This window comes from Bombina bombina, chromosome 2 (genome assembly GCF_027579735.1).
Source record: "Bombina bombina isolate aBomBom1 chromosome 2, aBomBom1.pri, whole genome shotgun sequence".
In the NCBI taxonomy this organism is placed as follows: domain Eukaryota; kingdom Metazoa; phylum Chordata; class Amphibia; order Anura; family Bombinatoridae; genus Bombina; species Bombina bombina.
This window is the reverse complement of record NC_069500.1, coordinates 309,301,162-309,325,128: the sequence shown is the minus strand read 5'-3', so window position 1 is coordinate 309,325,128 and position 23,967 is coordinate 309,301,162. Positions and strand designations below refer to the sequence as shown.

The 23,967-nt window shown below is 37.4% G+C and overlaps 1 protein-coding gene across 4 annotated transcripts in view; it reads right to left on the bottom strand.

Annotated features, from left to right (window-relative positions):
- Nucleotides 1-22,903, bottom strand: part of PRRC1 (proline rich coiled-coil 1) — a 73,674-nt gene extending 50,771 nt beyond the window's left edge. Inside the window, exons 1-7 of one of the 4 annotated variants that reach the window (XM_053701634.1) lie at nucleotides 22,808-22,903; nucleotides 20,457-20,588; nucleotides 19,738-20,151; nucleotides 14,451-14,593; nucleotides 11,107-11,209; nucleotides 7,065-7,228; nucleotides 4,337-4,440 (exon numbers count right to left, since the gene is read on the bottom strand). In XM_053701634.1, the coding sequence (XP_053557609.1) occupies nucleotides 4,337-4,440; nucleotides 7,065-7,228; nucleotides 11,107-11,209; nucleotides 14,451-14,593; nucleotides 19,738-20,151; nucleotides 20,457-20,571 (1,043 nt within the window). In that variant the 5' untranslated portion in view covers nucleotides 20,572-20,588; nucleotides 22,808-22,903. Of the gene's footprint in view, nucleotides 1-4,336; nucleotides 4,441-7,064; nucleotides 7,229-11,106; nucleotides 11,210-14,450; nucleotides 14,594-19,737; nucleotides 20,152-20,456; nucleotides 20,589-22,540; nucleotides 22,563-22,711; nucleotides 22,734-22,757 lie in introns of those variants that run through there. The other 3 variants (XM_053701633.1, XM_053701635.1, XM_053701636.1) reach the window with 3 other exon arrangements.
- Between the last annotated feature and the right edge of the window lie 1,064 nt (nucleotides 22,904-23,967).

The following is a 23,967-nucleotide window of genomic DNA, read 5'->3' as shown; positions in this document are numbered from 1 at the left end:
TTGCTTTACAAGGGGATCTACAAAAATTAGAAGAATGGGCACATAAATGGAAAATGAGATTTAATACTGGAAAATGCAAGGATTTTACATTTTGGAAGTACAAATAAGCAGGCAACCTATTACTTAAAGGGACAGTCAACCCAAAAATTACTGTAACTTATTTAGATTAGTTAAATAATGATCTTTACAGTAAACTGTAGCCAAATTTTCATCTAAATAAACTTTGGCAGAAAATACACTTACTGATCTCATCTGGCCTTTTTGAAATGGCCGCCTGACCCCTCCTCCTCTGACGTCTCCCAAAAGCTTGCACTAACAGGATCCTTTCCTTTCTTCTCGTCCCTGTGCGCTCCTGCAATTTCAGCTCTCTAGCAGCCGTTCATACCCGGCACTCACTGCCTCTCATCCATGCTGTGCGCTGTGTGTTACAGAGAATGAGAGGCAGTGAGTGCCAGGCAGGCGGCGATGTGATGGTCTGTGCCCCTGTTTTAAGATTGCTTACTCCAATGAGAGTATAGAGAAATAATATCCAACCAGGAGCTGACAAATAAATTTGCGCCCGGTGTCCCAGTACTGTGCGATCACACTCGCATTAGATAAATGTTCTAAGACCTGCAATATGGTCTTACGGGCGCAAATTTATTTCTGGGAGTATTGTATGTTTTTCACCTACTGCATAAACTGTGTCACATAACTACTGTCATTGTCAACTCACAGTAACCAAACCTGTTGCCTCCGTTTTCTATTATCAGATACCTAAATCCATATTCAACTGTATCTCAATCATATGGCTTGTGCCCCTGGTTTTACAGCTGCGGTCCGTTACAGAAATACACCCTCCCTGCATTTGAGTGTCTGATCACCCCTTATAACCCGAGTGCTCCCACCTGGGCACAAGAGGTGGTGATCTTACTCGCCTCCCAGACGCTGCTCCTGTTTCATCTAAAGGTTTGTGCCAGCTATGAACACACTGACAGCTTTGCACATGTGTATTACAGACCTACACAAACTATAGTCATCTCTCAGCCTCCGTTTACATGGGATGTCCCTGCACACCGGTTGGTGTTTGAGGTGCTCTTAGCAAACGTTTTAGGTCCTAAAAGATTTCTTAGAAACCAGTGAGTGTAATTTCATCTTCCTGTTTTCACTGTGATCAAACTCAACCAGCGGAGAGCAACAAATGTAACGTCTGCTGTAAGAGCAAGCTGCAGATTTATCACATAACGTATTGTCCCAGACACAGTATACAGGCTGTATATACCTCTACAGTAAGAGCACCCCCCAGACACAGTATATACCGTTATATGTGCTAAATCTGCAGCTTGCTCTTACAGCATCTTCCTGTATTCACTGTGATCAAACTCAACCAGCGGAGAGCAACAAATGTAACGTCTGCTGTAAGAACAAGCTGCAGATTTATCATATAACGTATTGTCCCAGACACAGTATACAGGCTGTATATACCTCTACAGTAAGAGCACCCCCCAGACACAGTATACAGGCTGTATATACCTCTACAGTAAGAGCACCCCCCCAGACACAGTATATAGGCTGTATATACCGTTATATGTGCTAAATCTGCAGCTTGCTCTTACAGCAGACGTTACATTTGTTGCTCTCCGCTGGTTGAGTTTGATCACAGCGAATATAGGAAGATGAATACAGTGAATACAGGCAGCAATCAGGTTATAAGGAGTCATCAGACACTCAAATGCAGGGAGGGTGTATTTCTGTAACGGACCGCAGCTGTAAAATCAGGGGCATAAGCCACATGAATTGAGATAAAGTTGAATGTGGATTTAGGTATCTGATAAAAACAGAAAATATAATAGCAATTGCTTGGTAAGGTCTCTTTTATACTAGTGCCCAGTCAGCTCCTGGTTGGATATTATTTCTCTATACTCTCATTGGAGTAAGCAATCTTAAAACAGGGGCACAGACCATCACATCGCCGCCTGCCGGGCACTCACTGCCTCTCATTCTCTGTAACACACAGCGCACAGCATAGATGAGAGGCGATGAGAGGCAGTGAGTGCCGGGTATGAACAGCTGCTTGAGAGCTGAAATTGCAGGAGCGCGCAGGGAAGAGAAGAAAGGAAAGGATCCTGTTAGTGCAAGCTTTTGGGAGACGTCAGAGGAGGAGGGGTCAGGCGGCCATTTCAAAAAGGCCAGATAAGATCAGTAAGTATTTTTCTGCCAAAGTTTATTTAGATGAAAATTTGGCTACAGTTTACTGTAAAGATCATTATTTAACTAATCTAAATAAGTTACAGTAATTTTTGGGTTGACTGTCCCTTTAAATGGGACTAGACTTAGCACAACAGTGGAGGAAAGAGATTTGGGAGTAGTAATAGATAAGCTAAAGGGATATGAAACCCAATTTTTTTTCTTTCATGATTCAGATGCGCATGCAATTTTAAGAAACTTTCTAATTTACTCCTATGATCAAATTTTTCTTCTCTCTCTTGGTATATTTATTTGAAAAACAGGAATGTAACCTTAAGAAATTTTTGGTTCAGCACCTGGGTAGCGCTTGCGGATTGGTGGCTAAATGTATGCTTTATCTGAATCATGAAAAAAAAAATTGGGTTTCATATCCCTTAAATATGGGTGCACAATGCAGGGCAGTTGTTTCTTAGGCTAATAAGATACTAGTATTGTATTGATGCAAGGGAGGAAAGCATAATTCTGTCACTATATAAATCCCTGCTAAGACCTCACCTTGAGTATGGAGTGCAATTCTGGGAAGCAATCTCAAAAAAAGACATTCAGAGAGAGGCAACAAAACTAATAAAGGGAATGGAGAATTTAAAGGGACAGTGAAGTCCAAAAAAAAAATAAATAAAAAAACTTTCATGATTCAAATAGGGCATGTCATTTTAAACAACGTTCCAATTTACTTTTATCACCAATTTTGCTTTGTTCTCTTGGTATTCTTAGTTGAAAGCTAAACCTAGGAGGTTCAAATGCTAATTTCTTACACCTTGAAGGCCGCCTCTAATCTGAAAGCATTTTTAGCACATAGATAACATTGCGCTGATGAACGTGAATTTACCGAGGAGTGAGCACTGATTGGCTAAAATGCAAGTCTGTCAAATGAACTGAAATAAGAGGGCAGTCTGCAGAGGCTTAGATACAAGGTAATGACAGAGGTAAAACGTGTATTATTATAACTGTGTTATGCAAAACTGGGGAATGGGTAATAAAGGGATTATCTATATTTCTAAACAACAACAATTCTGGTGTGGACTGTCCCTTTAAGCTATGAGGAGAGGCTAGTCAAACCATGTCTGTTTCTCTAGAAAAAAAAGGCACTTGAGAGGTGATATGATTACTTTATATAAATATATTCCTAGGCCCATATACATTGATGGCAGAAGCTCTGTTTATATCAAGAAAATTGTGAGGTCACAATTTAAGGCTGGAGGAAAAGAGATTTAATCTGCAGCAACGTAAACTTTTTCACTGTAAGAGCAATAAAATTGTGTAATTCATTACTTGAGGTAGTAAATGCAAATTCCTTAGATACATTTCTGGTTAGAAACAGAATTCAGGGACCCGATTGCTTGTGTTAAATTGGTCACCTTTTTAATTGGGATTAATTTAAAATGAACTGGAGCTTTTTTGTAAGTACATTAAAGGGATAGTAAACCCAATTTTCTTTCTTTCATGATTCAGAAGATAGAGCATGCAATTTTAAGAAACTTTCTAATTTACTCCTATTATCAAATTTTCTTTGTTCTCTTGCTATCATTATTTGAAAAAGTAGAAATGTAAGCTAAGGAGCCAGACCCTTTCTGGTTCAGAACCCTGGTTAGCGCTTGTGATTGGGTGGCTACATTTAGCCACCAATAAGCAAGTGCAACCCAGGTTCTGAACCAAAAATGGGCTGTCTCTTAAGCTTACATTCCTGCTTTTTAAATAAAGAAACCAAGCGAATGAAGAAAAAAAAAATTAATAGGAGTAAATTAGAAAGTTGCTTAAAATTGCCTGCTCTATCTGAATCATGAAAGTTTAATTTTGACTTTAGTGTCCCTCTAAGATTTGTATAGTATAGGAACTTCTGTCTACTATTTACTATGTAACTTTGTAACTATGTTAAATACAAGTCCAAGTACATCTAGGTTCTCTTTGCTGGACTAAACAGAATTTGGATATAAAGAAATATATTGCCGTCACAAAGCCTACAAAAGAAAGGCATAACAGAATATCACAGCGACAACAAATGACATCTATCACACTGTTTCCACTTTATCAATGCATGTTATGTATTGTATGAAAATGCATACTTCCTGTCGAAAAAGCAAAGCTACACACTCTAGAATGTATTTCTTACTTATCAGGGAGTAGTTCTGCAATAAAGTTTTCCACGGACACAGCAGGCTGTTTCTCATGAATTGCCCCACTTCGGCGTAAGCTGTCGATTCTTTCCTGCGCTCCCTAAGGAAGAGACAAAAAGTTGAGGAAAACCATTGTTACTGAATGGTTGATAACCCCAAAACATTCTAGAGAATTAGAAGCACAGTAATCAATGAATGTGTGCTATGCCCATAGGGTAGATTACAAGTGGAGCGCAAATTAGCTCATTAACTTTGCTAGATGGATTCTTTTTGCAAGTCTAGCTGCGCTCTTATTATGAATTGAAAGTAAAAAGTTTGCGCTCAAGCAAAAACCCATCTTGCAAAAAAATCATGTTAACTTCTCCCATAGACTTCATAGAGCAGAATAACTAAAAAAAAAAAAACCCACAAAAACAAAAGAACTAAACACCCTTACTTGCGCGCTAATCCCAACGCGTAAATTGGAGAGGAGAGAGAGACTTGCAATTTAGGTTTAGATTTTAAACGCAGTTGTGTTAGCACAAATGAAAACTTCATAATCTTAAAAGGGACACTAAACCCAATTTTTTTCTCTCATGATTCAGATAGAGCATGCAATTTTAAGCAACTTTCTAATTTACTCCTATTATCAATTTTTTATCTTTCTCTTGCTATCTTTATTTAAAAAGCAGGAATGTAAAGCTTTGAAGCCAGCCCAGTTTAGGTTCAGCACCCTGGATAGCGCTTGCTTATTGGTGGCTACATTTAGCAAACCAATAAGCAAGCATTACCCAGGTTCTGAACCTAAAATGGGCCGGCTCCTAAGCTTTTATTCCCGATTTTCAAATAAAGATAGCAAAAGAACAAAGACATTTTCATAATAGTAGTAAATTAGAAAGTTGGTTAAAATTGCATGCTCTACCTGAATCATGAAAGACTTTTTTGGGTTTAGTATCCCAAAAAAAAAAAAAAAAAAAAAAAAATATATGTTATTAAAATATTACATATAAAATATTTAAAAAAAAAAAAAATATATTCTATGTATTATTTAGAATATTTTACAGTTTAACACAGTATGTTTAATTTTTTTTAAATATTTAATATTTGTAATACAGGTATACCTCACTTTACAGCGCTTCGCTAATATAGCACTTTGTGGAGCTAATGTTCAACCTCTAAGGATTTTGAGACAGTGCCGTAATCAATGTGAGATTGCGAGAAAAGTGACTGGCACCATTTAGTTATGTGCAGTTCACTCTGTGTCTCAGTGCTATAGTCTGGCAAATTTTACTACAGTAATTGTCACTATTTTACAGGTACAATTTTTTTTTTTTAATACTAATTGAATACTGTGCTGTGCTAGTGTTAAGCACATATACATATATACACACACACAGTGGATATAAAAAAAAAAAGTCTACACACCCCTGTTAAAATGGCAGGTTTCTGTGATAAATATTGTTGCATAAGTGAGAACACCCTTAAACTAATACTTTGTTGAAGCACCTTTTGATTTTATTACAGCACTCAGTCTTTTTGGGTATGAGTTTTTCAGCATGGCACATCTTGACTTGGCAAGATTTGCCCACTCTTCTTTGCAAAAACACTCCAAATCTGTCAGAATGCGAGGGCATCTCCTGTGCACAGCCCTCTTCAGATCACCCCACAGATTTTCGATCGGATTCAGGTCTAGGCTCTGGCTGGGCCATTCCAAAACTTTAAGCCATTCCTTTGTTGATTTGGATGTATGCTTTGGGTCATTGTCATGTTGAAAGATGAAGTTCCTCTTCATGTTCAGCTTTCTAGCAGAAGCCTGAAGGTTTTGTGCCAATATTGTCTGGTATTTGGAACTGTTGATAATTCCCTCTACCTTGATTAAGGCCCCAGTTCCAGCTGACGAAAAACAGCCTCAAAGCATGATGCTGCCACCACCATGCTTCACTGTGGGTATGGTGTTCTTTTGGTGATGTGCAGTGTTGTTTTTGTGCCAAACATATCTTTTGGAATGATTGGCAAAAAGTTCAACCTTGGTTTCATCAGAACATAACACCTTTTCACACATGGTTTTGCAAAATTTAGCCAGGCTTGAATGTAATTAATTTTTTATTGTGGTCTACACCACAATAAATAATTCTGTATCTAAATCCAGAGAGTGCAGTCCTTCATTGAAACAGACTGCTACTACTACTACTAACTTTGCACCCTGGTTGATGGCCCAACAGTATTGCGAGTGCAGACACACATGGAGGAGAATATATATAAAACACCTGTGACCTCATATCTTTAAACCTTTATAACTTTGTAATGCAATTTGTTTTTTTTAGATTATTTTTATCATTGTAATGAGTGTAACTGTACTTTTAAATGTATTTTGTGCCACTTTTTTGTTTTGCCTTACTGTCAACCTGAGCCCTGGAGTCGCGCTAACTCGACATGCGTTAAATCCGATTGCACAAGCAAACACGTTTACTTTCAACTTGTAATATGCACGCTATTTCCAATGAGTACAAAGAGCCGCAAAAAACACATACAGCTTATGCACAAGTTAGCGGTCCACTCGTAATCTAGCCCATAATCGGATAATGTTCAGTTTAATTTTTTCTCATCACTTATTTCTCCTTACTTACTAATTTACACATATAACACTATGCAGAACATGTTTTCAAGTTCTTGCATAAAATAATTGTACATGTATTAATACAAAATAAAAAAAAACACATTGCTGCACATAGACTGCATCATCACCTTTAAGCCTACAGCATATCCAACAGGCTGCGGTGCAATATTAGACTGGCCATCTTCCCCTGTTACTAGTGCCATGCCAAACACTTCTTGGAAAGCATCTCGAATTGCTGCAACCTTCACTTCTTTATTTGACGTTACCACTATATCCAGTTCTCCTCCCGATCCTAAAAATAGAGAATCAAAGTTTAAATTTATAATACAGCTCATATACCTTCAATAAAACAAAACATGCAATACCAGAAAAACTAAGCAGTTTTCAACTTACTGAGAGAACTGAGATGTAAAAACCAGATACAGTTTTTTGAAATTCTAGAAAATCAGCAATTTTTTTCCACTAAATAAATTAAGTTTTTTTTTAGACTAGAATCTACAAGACTGGACAAGGATAGAAGCATGCATACATTGTACAGCTAATCAGAATCTGTACTGCTCGCTTCTACTGAGAATAAAAGGTGCCTTTAATAAGCCTTCGTTGTCAGAAGTGACCAGTCATGCATAAGCTACAAGATTCAAATTGCATGAACATACATGTAGTTTATTGCTATAATAAAATCATAATAATAAGAGTCAAAATGAATTAAAAAAAGGTAAGAGTTCCCTGTCCATAAAAATAACTCCTTCCACAACTTGTTCGTTCGATCCGTTAGTGAACTTTAGCAACTGCCTCTCCCGCCGCTAAGAGTGGATCTGTTCACTGTATGGTTTGAATCCATAGTCCACTAGAGAACGTATGTTCCCCACAGAGAAACATCCAAACAGTATGCACTACACACAAACTCCAGCAGCTAGTATGTACCTGTAACAGTGTTCCCCTGTAACCACATTATAGGGATAATCCGGTATACGTAAAGCGGTATATAAAGCTGCAAAGTGACAGATACTAATGTACAAATTGTTTAAACTAAAACAGCTTATACCTTGATGGTAATTATATTTGTTCACGGCTGCAAGTGCAGCTCTAATACAATCACTGAGCAATATTCCTTGGCCTTTTTCAAGGTCAAGGCTGAAACGCATTGCTCTGATTAACATATAGAAGAGGAATATTGCTCAGTGATTTATACAGCACTGTATACCGGTAAAGTACATTGGAAGATCTGTACCATGTGGTTCACGGGTGCAAGTGCAGATGTAATACACTTACAATCAAGGTATGCACATTAGAATCTGCCACTTTGCAGCTTTATATACGACTATACGTATACCGGACGATCCCTATAATGTGGTTACAGAGGGGGGGGGTAGCAAACGCCAATACAGTACATAATTATGGAGTAGAGTATACACGGCTGGAGTTTGTGTGTAGTACATATGTTAGGATAATTCTCTGTGGGGAACATACAAAAACTCCAGTGGACTACGAAGTCAAACCATACAGGGAACAGATTCATGCTTTAATCGGCCGGAGAGGCAGTTACTACCGTTCACTAACTGATCCAATGGACCGAGAGAACTTATTTCTGTGGACAGTGAACTCTCTAATGAACATTTAATTACTTTTGATTCTTACCGTTAGAACAGAGCGCAAAAGTTACAACCTAAAAATATGTTTTAAATCCTCATTTGATTCTAAATAAGCTACAAGACCCAGCACTATGTAGTACACAATGAGGTTGAATGAAGGCAGTGTCAGCATGCACCTTAATTATCAATAAAAGCGAGCAGTACCGATTGTGATTGGTTTGCAGAGCTGGGGGGTCTGCATGTAAAAGGAAAGTGGGGATAAAATGGAGTTCGATTGTTATAAACACAATTGAAACCACTAATTTTTCTTGCAGATCAGTAGCTAGAAATACCATCAGAACTGTATAACTGCTTCTCACAGGACCGATTTTCTGCCCCTTTAAAAAAGGGACAGTCTACTGCAGAATTTGTACTGTTTAAAAAGATAGATAATCCCTTTATTACCCAATTCCCCAGTAACTAACATGGTTATATTATACTTTATACCCTCTGTGATTGCCGTGTATCTAAGCTTCTGCAGGCTGCCCTTATTTCAGTTATTCCAATCAGTGCTGACTCATAAATAACTAAACAAGAGTGAGCACAATGTTATCTATATAGCACACACGAACTAGCGCTGTCTAGCTGGTAAAAACTGTCAAAATGCACTGATATAAGAGGCAGCCTTAAAGTGAAATTAAATCCTAGTGTTTTACAAACGCTAGGATTGACTTTTGAAACAAATAAAGGGGACTTGGCTAAGAGGTGGAAACGTCACGGCTTAGCAAAAAAATTTTTTATCTGTGGGCTGCTGTAGCAGCTAAAAACGGCGATCAGTTAAAACAAATAAAGGAGCTTTCTACATGAAGTATCTTATACTTCATGCATGAAAGTCCCCTTTATTTGTTTCAAACGTCAATCCTAGCGTTTGTAAAAACGCTAGGATTTACTTTCACTTTAAAGGGCTTAGAAATTAAGACATGAGCCTACCTAGATTTAGCTTTCAATAAAGAATATCAAGAGTACACAGCAAATTTAAACTATAAAAGTACAATTGGAAAGTGGTTTAAAAATTGCATGCCCTTTCTGAATCATGAACGTTTACTTATGACTAGACTGTCCCTTTAAGTTTTCATTTTCAAATCATTTAGCTTGACAGAGGTTGCACTAAATCAATTTATGAAAAAGTATATAAACTTGAATTTCAATAAAAATCTAAATCAGAATCAGTGAACAATGTTGAAAACATTACAAAATTGTAAAGTTAGCCTTCTCCCCACAGAGATAGACACCTAGGATTAATTTCATTTTGCATCTTGAATCTGTATTCCTATCAATACACACATACAGCCATCTGCAGCTAATCAGAGCGGTCAACCCATCTTTGAATCAACATGTAGAAGACAATATTAACAGTTAAAACTAGAGTGGATACAAATTCCATGATTTTTTTTTTTTAATTTTTTTATTTAAAACAAATCTAAAGATAGTTTCTATTTAAAATACATTAAAATCATAAGGATATTAATTAATATATAGAAAGGTGCAGTATATTCATGGGTATAATGTTTAATGGGGGTTTTTTTTGTAAATTAATTCTATTACTCCATTCACAAGGTCATGCTCTGTTACAAGGTTTCTGTCAGATTATTTAAGGGAAATGTTTCTATCTTGAAGATATCACATAGTATTGTTTTTTTAGTTCTCAAAACTGAATTTGTGTCTGCAGAAATAACATGCCCCATCTACACAGCAAAATTATTATAAAATAAACATACAGAGTTGAGAAATAGACCTTAAAGGGACATAATCATGAAATTAATCTTTTGGGTTTCAGATACAGCATACAATTTTCTGATTTCTTTTATCAAATTTGCTTCATTTTTTCAGTATCCTTTGCTGAAGGAGAGCAATGCTTTACTGGGGCCTAGCTGAACACATTGGGGGAGACAGTGACAAGCATCTAGCTCACAGTAGCGCATTGCTTCTGAGCCGACCTATGCAGGCTTTTCATCAATGGATAACAAGAGAATGAAGCAAATTAGATTAAAGAAGTAAATTTGAAAATTGTTAAAGTTGCATGTTTTCTGAATCATGAAAGTTTAATTTTGACTTTACGGTCCTTTTAATGACACTGCTCCCCTGCAAATATATGTACTGTACAGTGCACAGAATCAACTCATGCTACATTTCAAAGCTCAGTGAATAGAAGATTGTTTGGAGTAGAATAGATCTGCACAAAAACCCAAGGGTGATGAGAGAGGGGAAGGTTTTATTTAACTAAAACAATAACACATTTAAATTGTTATTAAGGTAATCATTACTTTTCTCCTTCCAATATAGGACAACTGAAAAGTTGATCAAATATGAATGCTTAACCTATTAAACTGCAGATAGTTCCCCTTCCAATAATTTAATTAATTTCAATGATCTATGCTTAACTAACGCTATATAACCAAATCAGTAATAGTCTGATATAACAAGAAAAATAATCTGAAAGGTTATTATAAAAATAAAAAAAAAACAGTACATTTAAATCAAATCCACCCTGTTTAAAACAAAAAAGAATATTTTTTCTGTATAGAATAAGATTACTTACTGATATAAGGAGCCATGCCAGGATCCAATGTGGTAATAACCGACTCCACGGAGTGTTTGGTTTTGTCAAGTACCGATTTCACCATGGGATTTCCTGCTACCCCCTATGAGTACAAAGAAATACTAAATACAACACTGCAGATAAGATGAGATCAAATAAATCTGTTAAGCACCCAAACATAGTACCCAATCACTAAACTCGTAAAATGTAGCTTTGATTTTTATATTTTATAACTAATATTTTTTATTTATAAAGCGCCAACAGATTCCTGAATTGGATACTGAAGTCCTTTCTCATTGTTGAATCTAAAATGTATTGGTTGTTTTGTAGAACTAATGTTCCCTTTGTTAAAAAAATAAAGACTTTGTTTCTATGCTTCTTGCTGTATGTCTGCACTCATTGCCACTGAGCTTCTACCCCACAGAAGTGCAGAGACATACACATCCTGTTTGTTCCAGTACCAATCAAAGCAGTTTTTAAATCAACGTTTCATGCAAATAAATAATAAAGAAATCGTAGGATGCATAATACATTGTTTTACATTAATGTCCCTTTTTAATTGATACTTGTTCATAAAGACCATTAGATCTAGTGACTCCCACCTGGATTATACACTAGATTTTTCTTTGCATAAAATGCATTGTAGATGATCTATTTTTTATAGTCCATCTGGGAGTGTTTTTGTAAAAATGGATAGTTTTTTTTTTTTTAAAATAACATTGTGCTGATTTACAGACTCCTAACCAAGCCCCAAAGTTTTAGATGTATACTGATGTCAGACCTCTGACTGCTTCTGTTTGTATAATTGGTCTTTTCATATGCAGGGGAGGGGGGAGGTTCTGCTATCAGACCCTTTCAGTGGGTGTCCCAGGCTTATGTCAATAACAGTGTTAAATTGGGAGCTTCTAAGCAAGTTTAAAAAAAAAAAAAAATGTTTTACACTTAATTTTTATATCAGTATCTGTGCATATTCTTTATATTAGTGTCTATTACATGCAGTTAATTATACTGCCCCATTAAGTATAAATTAGTGCCACTTATTGTTAGACAAGCTTTGAGTTGTTCCAACAACAGAACATTGCTTGGAAATAGATCATACCTATTTTTGCCATGACAATTAAAGTAATGTGCTTTTAAACATTGCCCGATTATCAATGTGTGTGCTCCCGAACTTTAAACCTGCCTGGCAAATGCCGGAGAGCGCACAATAAGTGAACAGAGCTGATGGTATGATTCCCTATTGACTGTACTCTGCCCACTGCTGCAAATTAGGGGGAAAAAACGAAGCCATCTGTGAGAAGCTTGCAGGACACAATTAAAAATACTTATTTTTTCCTCTTTCATAATTTAGAGAGCATACAATTTTTTAAACAACTTTCCATTTTGCTTCTATTATCTAATTTGTTTCCATCTCTTTTATCCTTTGTTGAAAATCATACCTAGGCAGGCTCAGGAGCAGCAATGCAATACTGGGAGCTAGATGCCGATTGGTGGTCGCATGTATACGATTACTGTCGTTGGCTTACCTGATGTGGTCAGCTACCTGCCAGTAGTGCAGTGCTGCACCTTCAACCAAGGATAACAAGAAAATGAAGCAAATTTGATAACAGAAGTAAACTGGAAAGTTGGATAAAATTGAATGTTTAATCTGAATCATTTTGGGTTTCATGTCCCTTTAAAGTGATGGTAATCTGTGGCATCTTTGAAACGCTAGTCTGCATGTAAGGAGTACATTCATTCATTATTTTTAAATTAAACATGCTCTAAAACGTACATTTATTTTATCTCTCTAACATAGCCCCCTCCGAAAAAGCTTTTTTTTTTCCATGAGGTGACGATTCCACCTCTTCTCCAATAGATGTGCTAGCCATATGACACTTAACAGTTCAGTACCGTATGGCTAGCACAGCTATTGAAGAAGAGGTCTGGTGGAAACGTCACCTTGTGGAAAAACAAAAAACAAAATAGCAGCCAGAGGGGGTTATGGTAATAGAATAAAATTAAAAAAAAAAAAAAAAAAAAAAAGGTACATTTTAGGGCATGTTTAATTAAAATCATGAATGAACGTACCTTTACTTGCAGTTTATCATCAATTTAAGCAAGGTTTAAAATGTACATACTATTTAACTTAATATTCATTATGTTTATCTTTTGTAACAAATATTTGGGGAAATTTGTTTTCACAAATATTCATTGCTGTACTATTCTGTATTTGCTTAGTTTTCACCCTTTCATGACAGGGTCAATTTGTCTACAACGGAACAACGTTCCGATGTAGATAAATTGAAATCCCGCAATCGCAAGATTTCAGTTATGGGATCGGGTCAGGGGGGCGTCCCTATGACACTAGGCATGCCCTCCAGACCGCAATCGCATCCAGGAAGCACCGTTGGCTTCAGGACAGCCAAATGGCTGGGACGTTCTATTCCGTCATAAACGCGCTAAAGCCCAGCGCGGTTAGGACAGAATAAAATGCCATAACGGCATTAAAAGGTTAAACTAAACGAAAACTGAATATGCATAAAACATTTACATTTGTTTTCGAACATAAATGTTCCTAAGCTAAAAAGGTTCACCTATAGCCTATACTTACCTTTAATAATAGTAGTAAAGTCCAGCACACAAAAAGAATTCCAATGAGGGTAATTCTCCCTGAGTGACTGCCACACTCAGCAAAACATATCAAATAGAAGAAAATGGGAAAAAACTCCTCTGAAGTAAAAACAATGTCTGATCCTGTATCACAATAAAGTTTGGATTTTTTACTTCAGAGGAGTTTTTTCCCCCCCATTTTCTTCTATTTGATATACTTACCTTTAACACATTGGAGAGCCACGTTAACCCGCTCCCCTTCTTCAGAGCCCCTGCAAACAGGGCCTGCACTAAAGGACTTTCTCCATTAGTGCAGGCCCTGGGAGGCGCCACGCTAAGCATCCTATTAGTGCTTCCGGGGTTCTGTGAAGAAGAGGAGCTGGTTAGCGCGGCTCTCCAGTGAGCTTAAAAAAAAAAAAAAAAAACCAAAGGTATTTAAATCCTTGAAAGGTAATTTAAAGAAAGCAAATGAATAAATGCCGAAATTAGTTAGTATTTTTTCCCCATTTTCTTTAAATTTCGTTGGCGCATTCATTCGGATATTCGTTTCGTTAAAAAGAAACGAATATCCGTTTTTTGTAAGAATTTGCATTCGGAATGAAACAAATGCACATCTGTCATCAAGGTAAATATTCTTTTAACAATAACCATCATAAACCGCAGTTTATTAAAAGGACCATTAAACAGAATATAAAAAAGGTTAAATAAGAAGATTGCAGTCAACATTTCATAAACTGCTAAAAAGATAGTACCTTAATAAAACCCCAGATGCCTCCTGCAGGCCCTTCATTGTGTATCACATGGCTTCTTGGATCCTCAGGCTCCTCAGGGAAAGTAATTGAAGAGCCACTGCCTGCTACATAAGGAGCATGCTGGATTACAGGATTTGGCAGCACTGAGAAGAGAATGAAATTAGATATTTACTTCTCATCAAGGAAAAAAAAAAAAAAAAAAGTCAGACACTATTAACACGGCCTTGGTAAATTAATGCTTATGCACAAGTCTGAGTATTTTATAGCGATTTAGGTTTATTAAATTTTTTTTTATATATATATATATATATATATATATATATATATATATATATATATATATATATATATATAATCTATATCTATCTTACTAGTCACGGGTTAAAAGTTAACTAGTCCACTCAATGTTAAAGATAGGTAAAAAAAAAAAATTTAAAAAAAATTTCCTACTAGTCCACGACTACTGGAAATTTGTAGTCCCGTATGTGTGTGATAGAGAGATATAGATAAACAGTAGAATATATATATATATATATATATATATATATATTTATTTATTTATTTATTTATTTATTATTTGGTCTGTGCGATATGGGGGAAAAACAAATATGATTTTTTGATGAAATGTGATTTTAATTGCAATTTTAGTAAAATATTTTTTTAAACATGCATTTAACTGTTCAAAACAGCAGCTTGTTCCCCTTGCAGTTTGTTCTACAGAGTGAATAGACCAGAGAAAAGAGCACTGCCAGTCCGCCACCTTTTTTGTTTGTGCACACCTCAGAACTGAAGCAACAAACCACGAGGCAAGTAAAATGGTGGTGGTAGTGTTAAGTGCTGTGACACTGATGTGGCACTTCCTGGTCCATCCCCTTAGAGGGGTGATTAAAGTGATTGTCAATTTTCGTTCTTTTGAACACATATTCCTGTAGGCAATCCTGATATTAACCTAACCGCCACTATACATTTATTATAAAATTAGTAATATGTAGTTTATTTTTTAGATGAAATATAGACTATTCACAGTACCTGCTCCTCCCACAGTTTACTTCCTTAGTTTTAGACATATCATGTATACAGCGGTCCCACCCGCTGTTTACGTCTCTTCAATGCGCGCTCCCGTTTTCACTTCACATTGCGCATGCGTGAAATGCTGTTTCCGCTTTCAATCAACCATAGTATTCATTGAATCAATACATTCAATGAATACTATCGTTGTGAAGAGAAGGAAACGATCTGCTAACCCAGCACCTAATAGCGCAAAAAATAAAAATACAATACAGATCGATTGTAAGTGTTTATTGAAACAGAACTTTTTAATTTAATTATGTTTTGCCTGCTAACTAATATTTTATTATTCAAACAGTATTGATTTTCAAAATAAGCTGTAATTTGAGAATACGGAGCCCTGTTACTGATGTACTTACCGAGCGGTACAGTAATTCAGAAATGACAGGGCTCCGTAAAGTAAAACTACTGCGCATGCGCAAAATGTGCACGAGCGTTAAAGGAAATCGCCGGTGAACATGATAACAACGCAGGCGCAGAAAGGAGTAGTGACGTCAGCGTAAGCGGGTGGGTCCCCCTGTGGTTAGAGCCTTGATTGGTAATAAAGACGTCAATCAGACTGACACTAAGTAGGTGCGTGTGCCGGGTGGAGGATCAAAATAATGGGAGCCAACGAACAAAATAAAAAAACAAGGTATATAACAAAAACATTGTAAATCGATGAATGAAACTGGTATTTATTTTTAATAGACATTAAGGGTAACGTTAGTGAGGATGAGCACTTTACATTCACTTTAATACTGCTGCTGGGCTGGACTGGAACGTTTGTGTGACTGATACGACGTGAAGAAATCGGTTTTGGACTTTTTGTATTGATAAAAAAATTGCAGCCTCATGCGATTCAGATATTGTGTAGCATCATATCGCGATTAATTGCACAGCCCTGATTATATACACAGACAATAAAAAAAAAATCCTGAGACTCCAGCAGAAACAAATCTCAAACAGAGCATCAGGTGGTGTTATATAAGCTGCTGTAAATAGCACAGATCACTGTTAACCTGACTACAGGGTACAGACAGTTCCCACATCAATATGATGATACATAGATACTGAAGTACATCTGGAGGGACATTCTAATGCAAAAAAAAAATGTTTAAAATCATGTTCCATTAGGGAGCAGAAAAAGGCAGCAACTCCCAAGCAGAATATATCCAGCCAGGGTCGGCTCCAAGGGGAGGCATTAGAGGGCAATGCTCACCCAAATGAAATGTTGTGCCCCCCTCAAAAAATATTGATATGATCATACGCTTTAAAAATAAATAAAATAATGAACTGTTATGCAATTCTGCATGCTGGGGGTAGAGTTAGCTGCCGAACTGTGAGGTTGCATCACGCATCTGCAAGGAGCTCTGTGTCTTAACCTCTTATTTGGAATTGGAAGTTAGAGACTTTTTGGACTTGCCTTTAACCTATCTATCGTGAGTTAGTCATCTTCTTAAACAATAGACCATGATAAGAATATGATTGTATCATATAAATCTATAAAATGGCTACCGGGGTCTATCGACGCCTCAAAAGTGCACTGTGATCTTAGGCCGGGCCTAAGATCACAGTGCACTTTTGAGGCGTCGATAGAAGCTGGTAGCCATTTATATGATACAATCATATTCTTATAGGTTCACAGTACATTGGTTGTATCAAGTAGCCTGATATTCGTTAGTTATTGCGAAATAGGTATAGCTAAATCTAATCTACAAAATTACCAGTACCCGAAAACCTAGTATCCTCACTGCTATTGCAAACAAAAGGGTTAATTGCATTGTGGGATTTGTGGTGCATGGCTGTTTAGGGGACATGATTGAGATTTGAGAATTAGTTTAAGGGTTTTGGATCATGGTGATTAAGGGGTAATTTGTTTTTAAGGAGTTATTGCACTGGAGGTCTCAAGTTTAATGGCTCTGTTTTAGTGCACTGCATGAGATTTAGACTTCATTTTGTTACCTAGCGATTTAGCACATATTCTCCAAATGTTAATAGTGGGGGATAAGCCAACCAGAAGCTACACTTTCCTACAGAATATGTAGGTCTACTCTTATTTTGACTCTAATACATGCTTTGTAAATGCGTGCCCCCATAATGAAAAAAATGCCTCCCCCCATTTCATTCGTTCTGTAAGCGACCCTGTATCCAGCTGTGCATACCAGCTAACAATTGGCCATGGTTGTGGCTTCCGAACGGGACATTATCAATTTGTTCAACCCTTCTGCAGTTGTTAAAGAGACAGTAAACATTACCACAAAGTGTTCATGCAATAATGTACAATAGCAAACTATGCAGGTTTGAAATGCAATGATTTATAATAAAGTTGTAATTGAATTTAATTGTGGTCACTCCTGTGTGTTTAAAAGGGACAGTAAATGTTGCCATAAGGTGTTGATAATAGACGTCTCAGGTCCAATTCCCAGGGAAAAATGTTTTTTCTTTCATTTAAATCAGCAGCGAACGGTTCTGCCTATCAGAAGTCGACCGTTTGCAGAGGCTTTTCCTGGGGACAGACCGGAGGGGACTTTTGAAGTAAATTGTTAATATTGTACATTACTGCAACTGTTGTTATCAATACCTTATGGCAATATGTACTGTCCCTTTAAACACACAGGAGTGACTACAATTAATTGAACATCTGCCCTATAACAGCTTATTATTACCGAGTACCCAAAAATGTTTGCAAACATAACCTGTGTTTTGCCCATTTGCAAAACACATTGAAATTACCCCTTTCATATTCCACATTAGGGTGCAATATTACAAGATACGAATGCTACCTGTTCAATCAATAAAAGTTAAACTAATTAAAAATTGTTTCCACGCCAACAGAAAAAATACCAAATCCATATCCCAAAAACACTGAACTAATAGTGCCTGTACAAATCCCTTACACATATTTCCATGGTTTGGAACACAAAAGGTTAATTGCACACGCCACATATTAGCATCACTAGACACTATTAAAATGGATCAAATCAACATACAAGCTTTGCAACCTGTGATCTAATTGCTAAACAAAACAACGCATTTTCTTTGTCCTTAATCCTGAGAATTTGTTTTTTTGATTACGCAATCTGGGGAGTAACAACAAAGATAATGTTTTGTTCTCAGGATGTAAAATTGTGTGTGCTTCCAGGGAAGGAGCATTTTTTATCGTGATCACTAGGAAAATACACACTGACAATACCAGACTGAGTTTGAAAATTATTTGCAAAAAACACGTGCAAGACTTTGATCAACCCCACCGTTAGCTAGGATCATTAGTGCAAAAATGTCCACACTCTAACAAAATACAGCATTTCATTTTTGTAGTAGAAAGTCCCCTTTAAATGGATATAATACTCATATGCTAAATCACTTCAAACTGATGCAACATAACTATAAAAAGCTGACAGGAAAATTTCCCCTGAGCATCTCTATGTAAATAAGGAAGATATATTTTACCTTACAACTTCCTCAGCTCACCAGAGTAAGTCCTGTATAAGAAATTTTACTTCAGATGCTGCTCAGCTGCAGGTTAAAAAAAAATAAAAATAAAGAAATGAACTGCAGCCAATCAGCATCAGCAGTGCTGAGGTCAAACTCTTTAACTGTGATCTCATGAGATTTCATAGTAAACTTCCTTAAACTGAATAGGGAAATAACATGAGTGTGCATGAGGCAAGCTCCCTTGCCTTTTCCCGGGACAGACATACTGATTTGCTGCTTAAAGTACTTTACAATGGGGTGTGAATACTTAGGACATTTTGAGGTAAAATATTTTTCTTTTTTTTTTACATACAGATGTTCAGGTGATAGTTCCTAGTCAGCTTTTTACAGCTATGCTGCGTTGGGTATCATGGCCCTTTCAAAGCATAAACCGAGACAGCTCAGAAAAGTATTGTATAATATATATGGCTATTGTTAGTGACAGTAATATAGAAGTATTCATCTAATATCATATCAGTACATTAGTTCAGGGGCGGCAAACCTTTTTGAAAGTGTGTGCCAAATTTGGTGATAATCTTAATATAAAAAAATAAAATAAAAAAAAAAAAGCATTCTCTAAGATAGGGACCACACTGCATATGAACAAAATTATGTTGTGAGCCTGTTATCCGCTTTGGGCAATTGTTTCAAGTTTCTCCGCCCCTGCAGTTGTTGATGCCTATAGGTTCTGTGACACCCTGTAAATACAATCATATAATAGTAATCTTGAATACAGAAAAAACATGTTTAACAGAGGTACAACCTGTGACAGGGGGTGCAGAGTATGATGGCATCAACGGTGTCTGTGGAGCCCGCCCAGCGTGACCTTTTGTGATATCATAGGAAGAAGCCATTGAAAATCCAGTAACAGGAGGTCCCATAGGTGGTGCAGAAAGAACAGGAGGAGCGGCAGTGGAACTAAGTGGAGGAGGAAATGAAGGAGAGGAGGAGAATGCAGGTAACTGACCACTCAAAGTGGCAGGCACTGTTGTGTGAAGAGGAGGACTGAGTACACCAGACGCAGCAGGACGTGGAAGAGGAGGAGAAGTTACAAAAGGAACAGGACCTGAGGTTCGCATAGGAGTAACAGAAGGAGGTGGTAGAGGTGAAGAGAAATTAGGAGGAGAGAAGACTATGCCTGGGGAGAATGTTGGAACAGCCAGAGGGCTGGATAAAACTGTAAAACAAAAACAGATAAATTACATTAATATAAAATATACACAAAGAAATGACCAAGCTGTTGGCTGCAACCACAGTCCTTGTTGACTAGAACTGTGGAACCAGAAAAAAAAAAAAAAAAAAAGATAAAATTACACTTACTAACAGCATACAGAAGCAATTGCTTTTACACTTTCACTAACCGATTAAAATCAAATTGATTACAACTGGAAAGTGTTTAAGTAATGCACCTATCACAAGTAGTTAGCAAGTGAACAGCGGTGTTTAAAACCTGCCTTCTATAAAAATAACAATGACATTTACCTGGGGGAACTGGCGCTGTTACAGCTATTGGTGGAGGTGCTGCAGTAGTTGCCACTGCAGTGTTGGGAGGAGGGGTACTGGGAGGAGTTGTCTCAATTCCACTCTCTTCCATCATTTTTTTATGGCAGTGCACTAGAGGGAAAAACTAATTTTACAAACAATGTACAAGAGATGTGGTAAACACGTATTGTTATAAAGAAAAAATAAATAAAACTGCTAATTATCTGAAAAAGATAAGGTTTCAACAATTGTAACCAAACAACTGCCATAGTTTCTATTTAAAGGGACATGGAACCCAAGATTTTTATTTCATGATTCAGATAGAGAATACAATTTTAAACAACTTTGCAATTTGCTTCTAATGTCTATTTTGCTTCATTCTTTAGGTATCCTTAGGTGAAGAAATAGCAATGCACATTAGTGAGCCAATCATGAGGAATCTATGTGCAGCCACCAATCGGCAGCTGCTGATCCTATTAAGATATGCTTTTCAACAGTGAATGAAGCAAACAAGGTAAAAGTAAATTGGAAAGTTATTTAAAATTGTATGCTCTCTCTGAATCACAAAACAAAAAAAATGTGTTTCAGGTCCCTTTAAGCAATGTGCGCAAATTGCACATATGGGTCCTCCGTTGCAGGTAGCACATTATTTAGGTTTACCAAATGTACTGTTCAAAACTGCCAGTAACACAATGTAAAAATAAGTAGTGTGACTCCCTTGATTACCCCTCACTTCTCTGCTCCATATTTGTAGTGTATTGAGGCATAGATGGCTTTTTACATTTACCTAACACACACATGGACATTTAAAGGGACAGTAGTCAAAATTAAACTTTCATGATTCAGATAGGGCATGAAATTTAAACAACATTCCCATTTACTTTTATTATCACATTTGCTTTGCTCTCTTGGTATTCTTTGTTGATAGCTAAACCTAGGTAGGTTCAAACTGATTTCTAAACTGTTAAAAAACATCTTTTATCTCAGTGTATTTTGACAGTTTTTCACAGCTAGACAGTGCTAGGTTGTGTGTGTGTCAGATAGCATTGTGCTTACTCCCATTGAGTTATTTAAGAGTCAGCACTGATTGGCTAAAATGCAAGTCTGTCAAAAGAACTGAAAGAAGGGGGCAGTCTGCAGAGGCATAGATACAAGGTAATCATAGAGGTAGAAAGTATATTAATATAACCGTGTTGGTTATGCAAAACTGGGGAATGGTTAACAGAAATAAAATTCTGGAGTAGAGACTGTCCCTTTAAGTGTCCAGTATTGTGAATATTTTACTGGACAGTCTGATAAAATATTGGACTCTTGGGTTGAATACTGAACCCCAGGCAACCCTAGTTCAAGCATTGTGCAAACATTCTCTCTTAAAAATTAGTCTTATTTTTTGGACCTTTTCATACTAGTATTTTTATTGTGCTTCCTATGATTACATTTATCTATGATAAATAATTGTTCAAACTACAATTTACCTCTTTGCTGTAACATATTTCCAAAGCTGCATCAATTATTAGCAGCCTATAAACTACATTTCCCAGAATACCTCTCTCACAGAGAGACTTGCGTATTACTGGGTTAAACCGATGCCACGTCAATGGACCCGCCCACACACACATAAATAACATGTTGATACATTCAATGACATTTCATCCGCTACCTTACAAAGAAGATATAAAGTTTTCATCTGCTTGTATAATGTTTAAGCAGTAATAGTCGTTATATGAAAATCGCTAAATAATAAGTATTAAAAGCGACCATTCATGTAACGTGCAGCCGTGACGGAGGTTCTTGCTATCATTCACCACAGCCTTTGACACACCTGCTCTTACACCACACATAAGCAAATGAACCACTAGAGTCAGGGCCATTCAAGTGGGTAATATAAACGTATGGACTAAAGAGTCCATCATATTAGATACCCTTATGCATAAGTGATACTCAAGTGGCAAAAAGTAGACAAGGGGTCAAAATCAGTACCAGTCCCTTCACTCCATCTCCACCACACACACAGGCTGGATAATTTCCAGCATCCAGACTATAAACGATCCAGTTGTTTTCCCTGCACCCAAGCAGCAGCTCACATGGTAATTCTCAGCAGTGTCATTTCTAACATTCAGGCAGCCGCTCTCAAGCTAATTCTCATCGATCTTCACAAGTTTCAGTATCCATACAGCATCTCCCAGGATACAACCCTGTACGCAGCAGCATCCATTCCCCTGCATCCCGTATTCAAGCTGAAGCCCATGTCATACCTGCACTCCCGAGACAAGTAACGTAAAAGTATCAGCTACTAAATACCTCAAAGACCGCCCGCTCCGGGTTACTGATCGCTATCTCCCTCCCCTTACCAAGTTACTACGGACACCGGCATGTAATATGTCCGCCGTTTTGCTGCTGAAGCTAGCGCTGCCACGTAAACCGGAGTGGGCGTGGCTCAAGACGTCATGGATGGAGGGCGTAGAGCTGGAGTTCAAGGAGGATGTACTTAGGTAGATCTAGGGGGCGTGTTTATTTTTATGAATATGACTGATACTTTTGAGTGATTTTTTTTGTAAGGGAACTACCACAGTGGGGTTTTTATACTAACTTATTAATATAGACATCGTTATCAAAAGTTCACGGAATGAGACATTATAATCATCGCCAGCACTGTCAGGGGCTGCATTCAGGGAGTTTCTGTCTCTGGGAGATGTCTCATGAAAACCCATAACCTAGTGGGACACTGAGACTTACAACTTCCTGAATACATATGTCCTCCTAGTTAGTCTTCACAGCATCCTTAGCACTGCCTGCTTCAGCCAGTCACATCTCTAATTACTAGCAGGACCATTGAAAGATGCCCTCTCTGCCAGTAAGCGTTACCATTGTGCCCTATAGCAGTTAATATATAGGAGACGATTTATCAAGGGCCGAATGGCTCCTGATGCCCCGGTTTCTGCGCAAGCCTTCAGGCTCGCCGGAAACAGCAGTTAAGAAGCAGTGGTCTTAAGACCGCTGCTCCTTAACTCGTCCGCAGCCTCTGAGGCTGCGGACATCAATCCGCCCGATCGTATACAATCGAGTTGATTGACACCCCCTTCTAGCGGCCGATTGGCCACAAGTCTGCAGAGGGCGGCATTGCACAAGTAGTTCACCAGTGTCTATGAGGAAGCGCCACTAGGGGGCGTGAAACGCGTCAGACTGTCACTGCCTATGTCTGCCCTCTGTTTGGGATACACTGCTGTTATTTTTAAAGGTTAAATAATGGTATGTTTTATATATATTTTTCGCCTAATCAAATAGTGCCTGCTTCCATTTGTTTGCTCATAGTTCACCAGAACTGCTTGTGCAATGTTAAATGCCGACAGCATATGCAGTTGGAATTCAGCGATGTCTGTCGGAACATGATCCTCTGTGCGAATCATGTCGGACAGACATTTGGTAAATCGGCCCCATAATATTTATTGACTTCTGACAATTACCATGCTTTTCACCCCTTTGCTACTGTGAATTTCAGAGAAAAACGTGC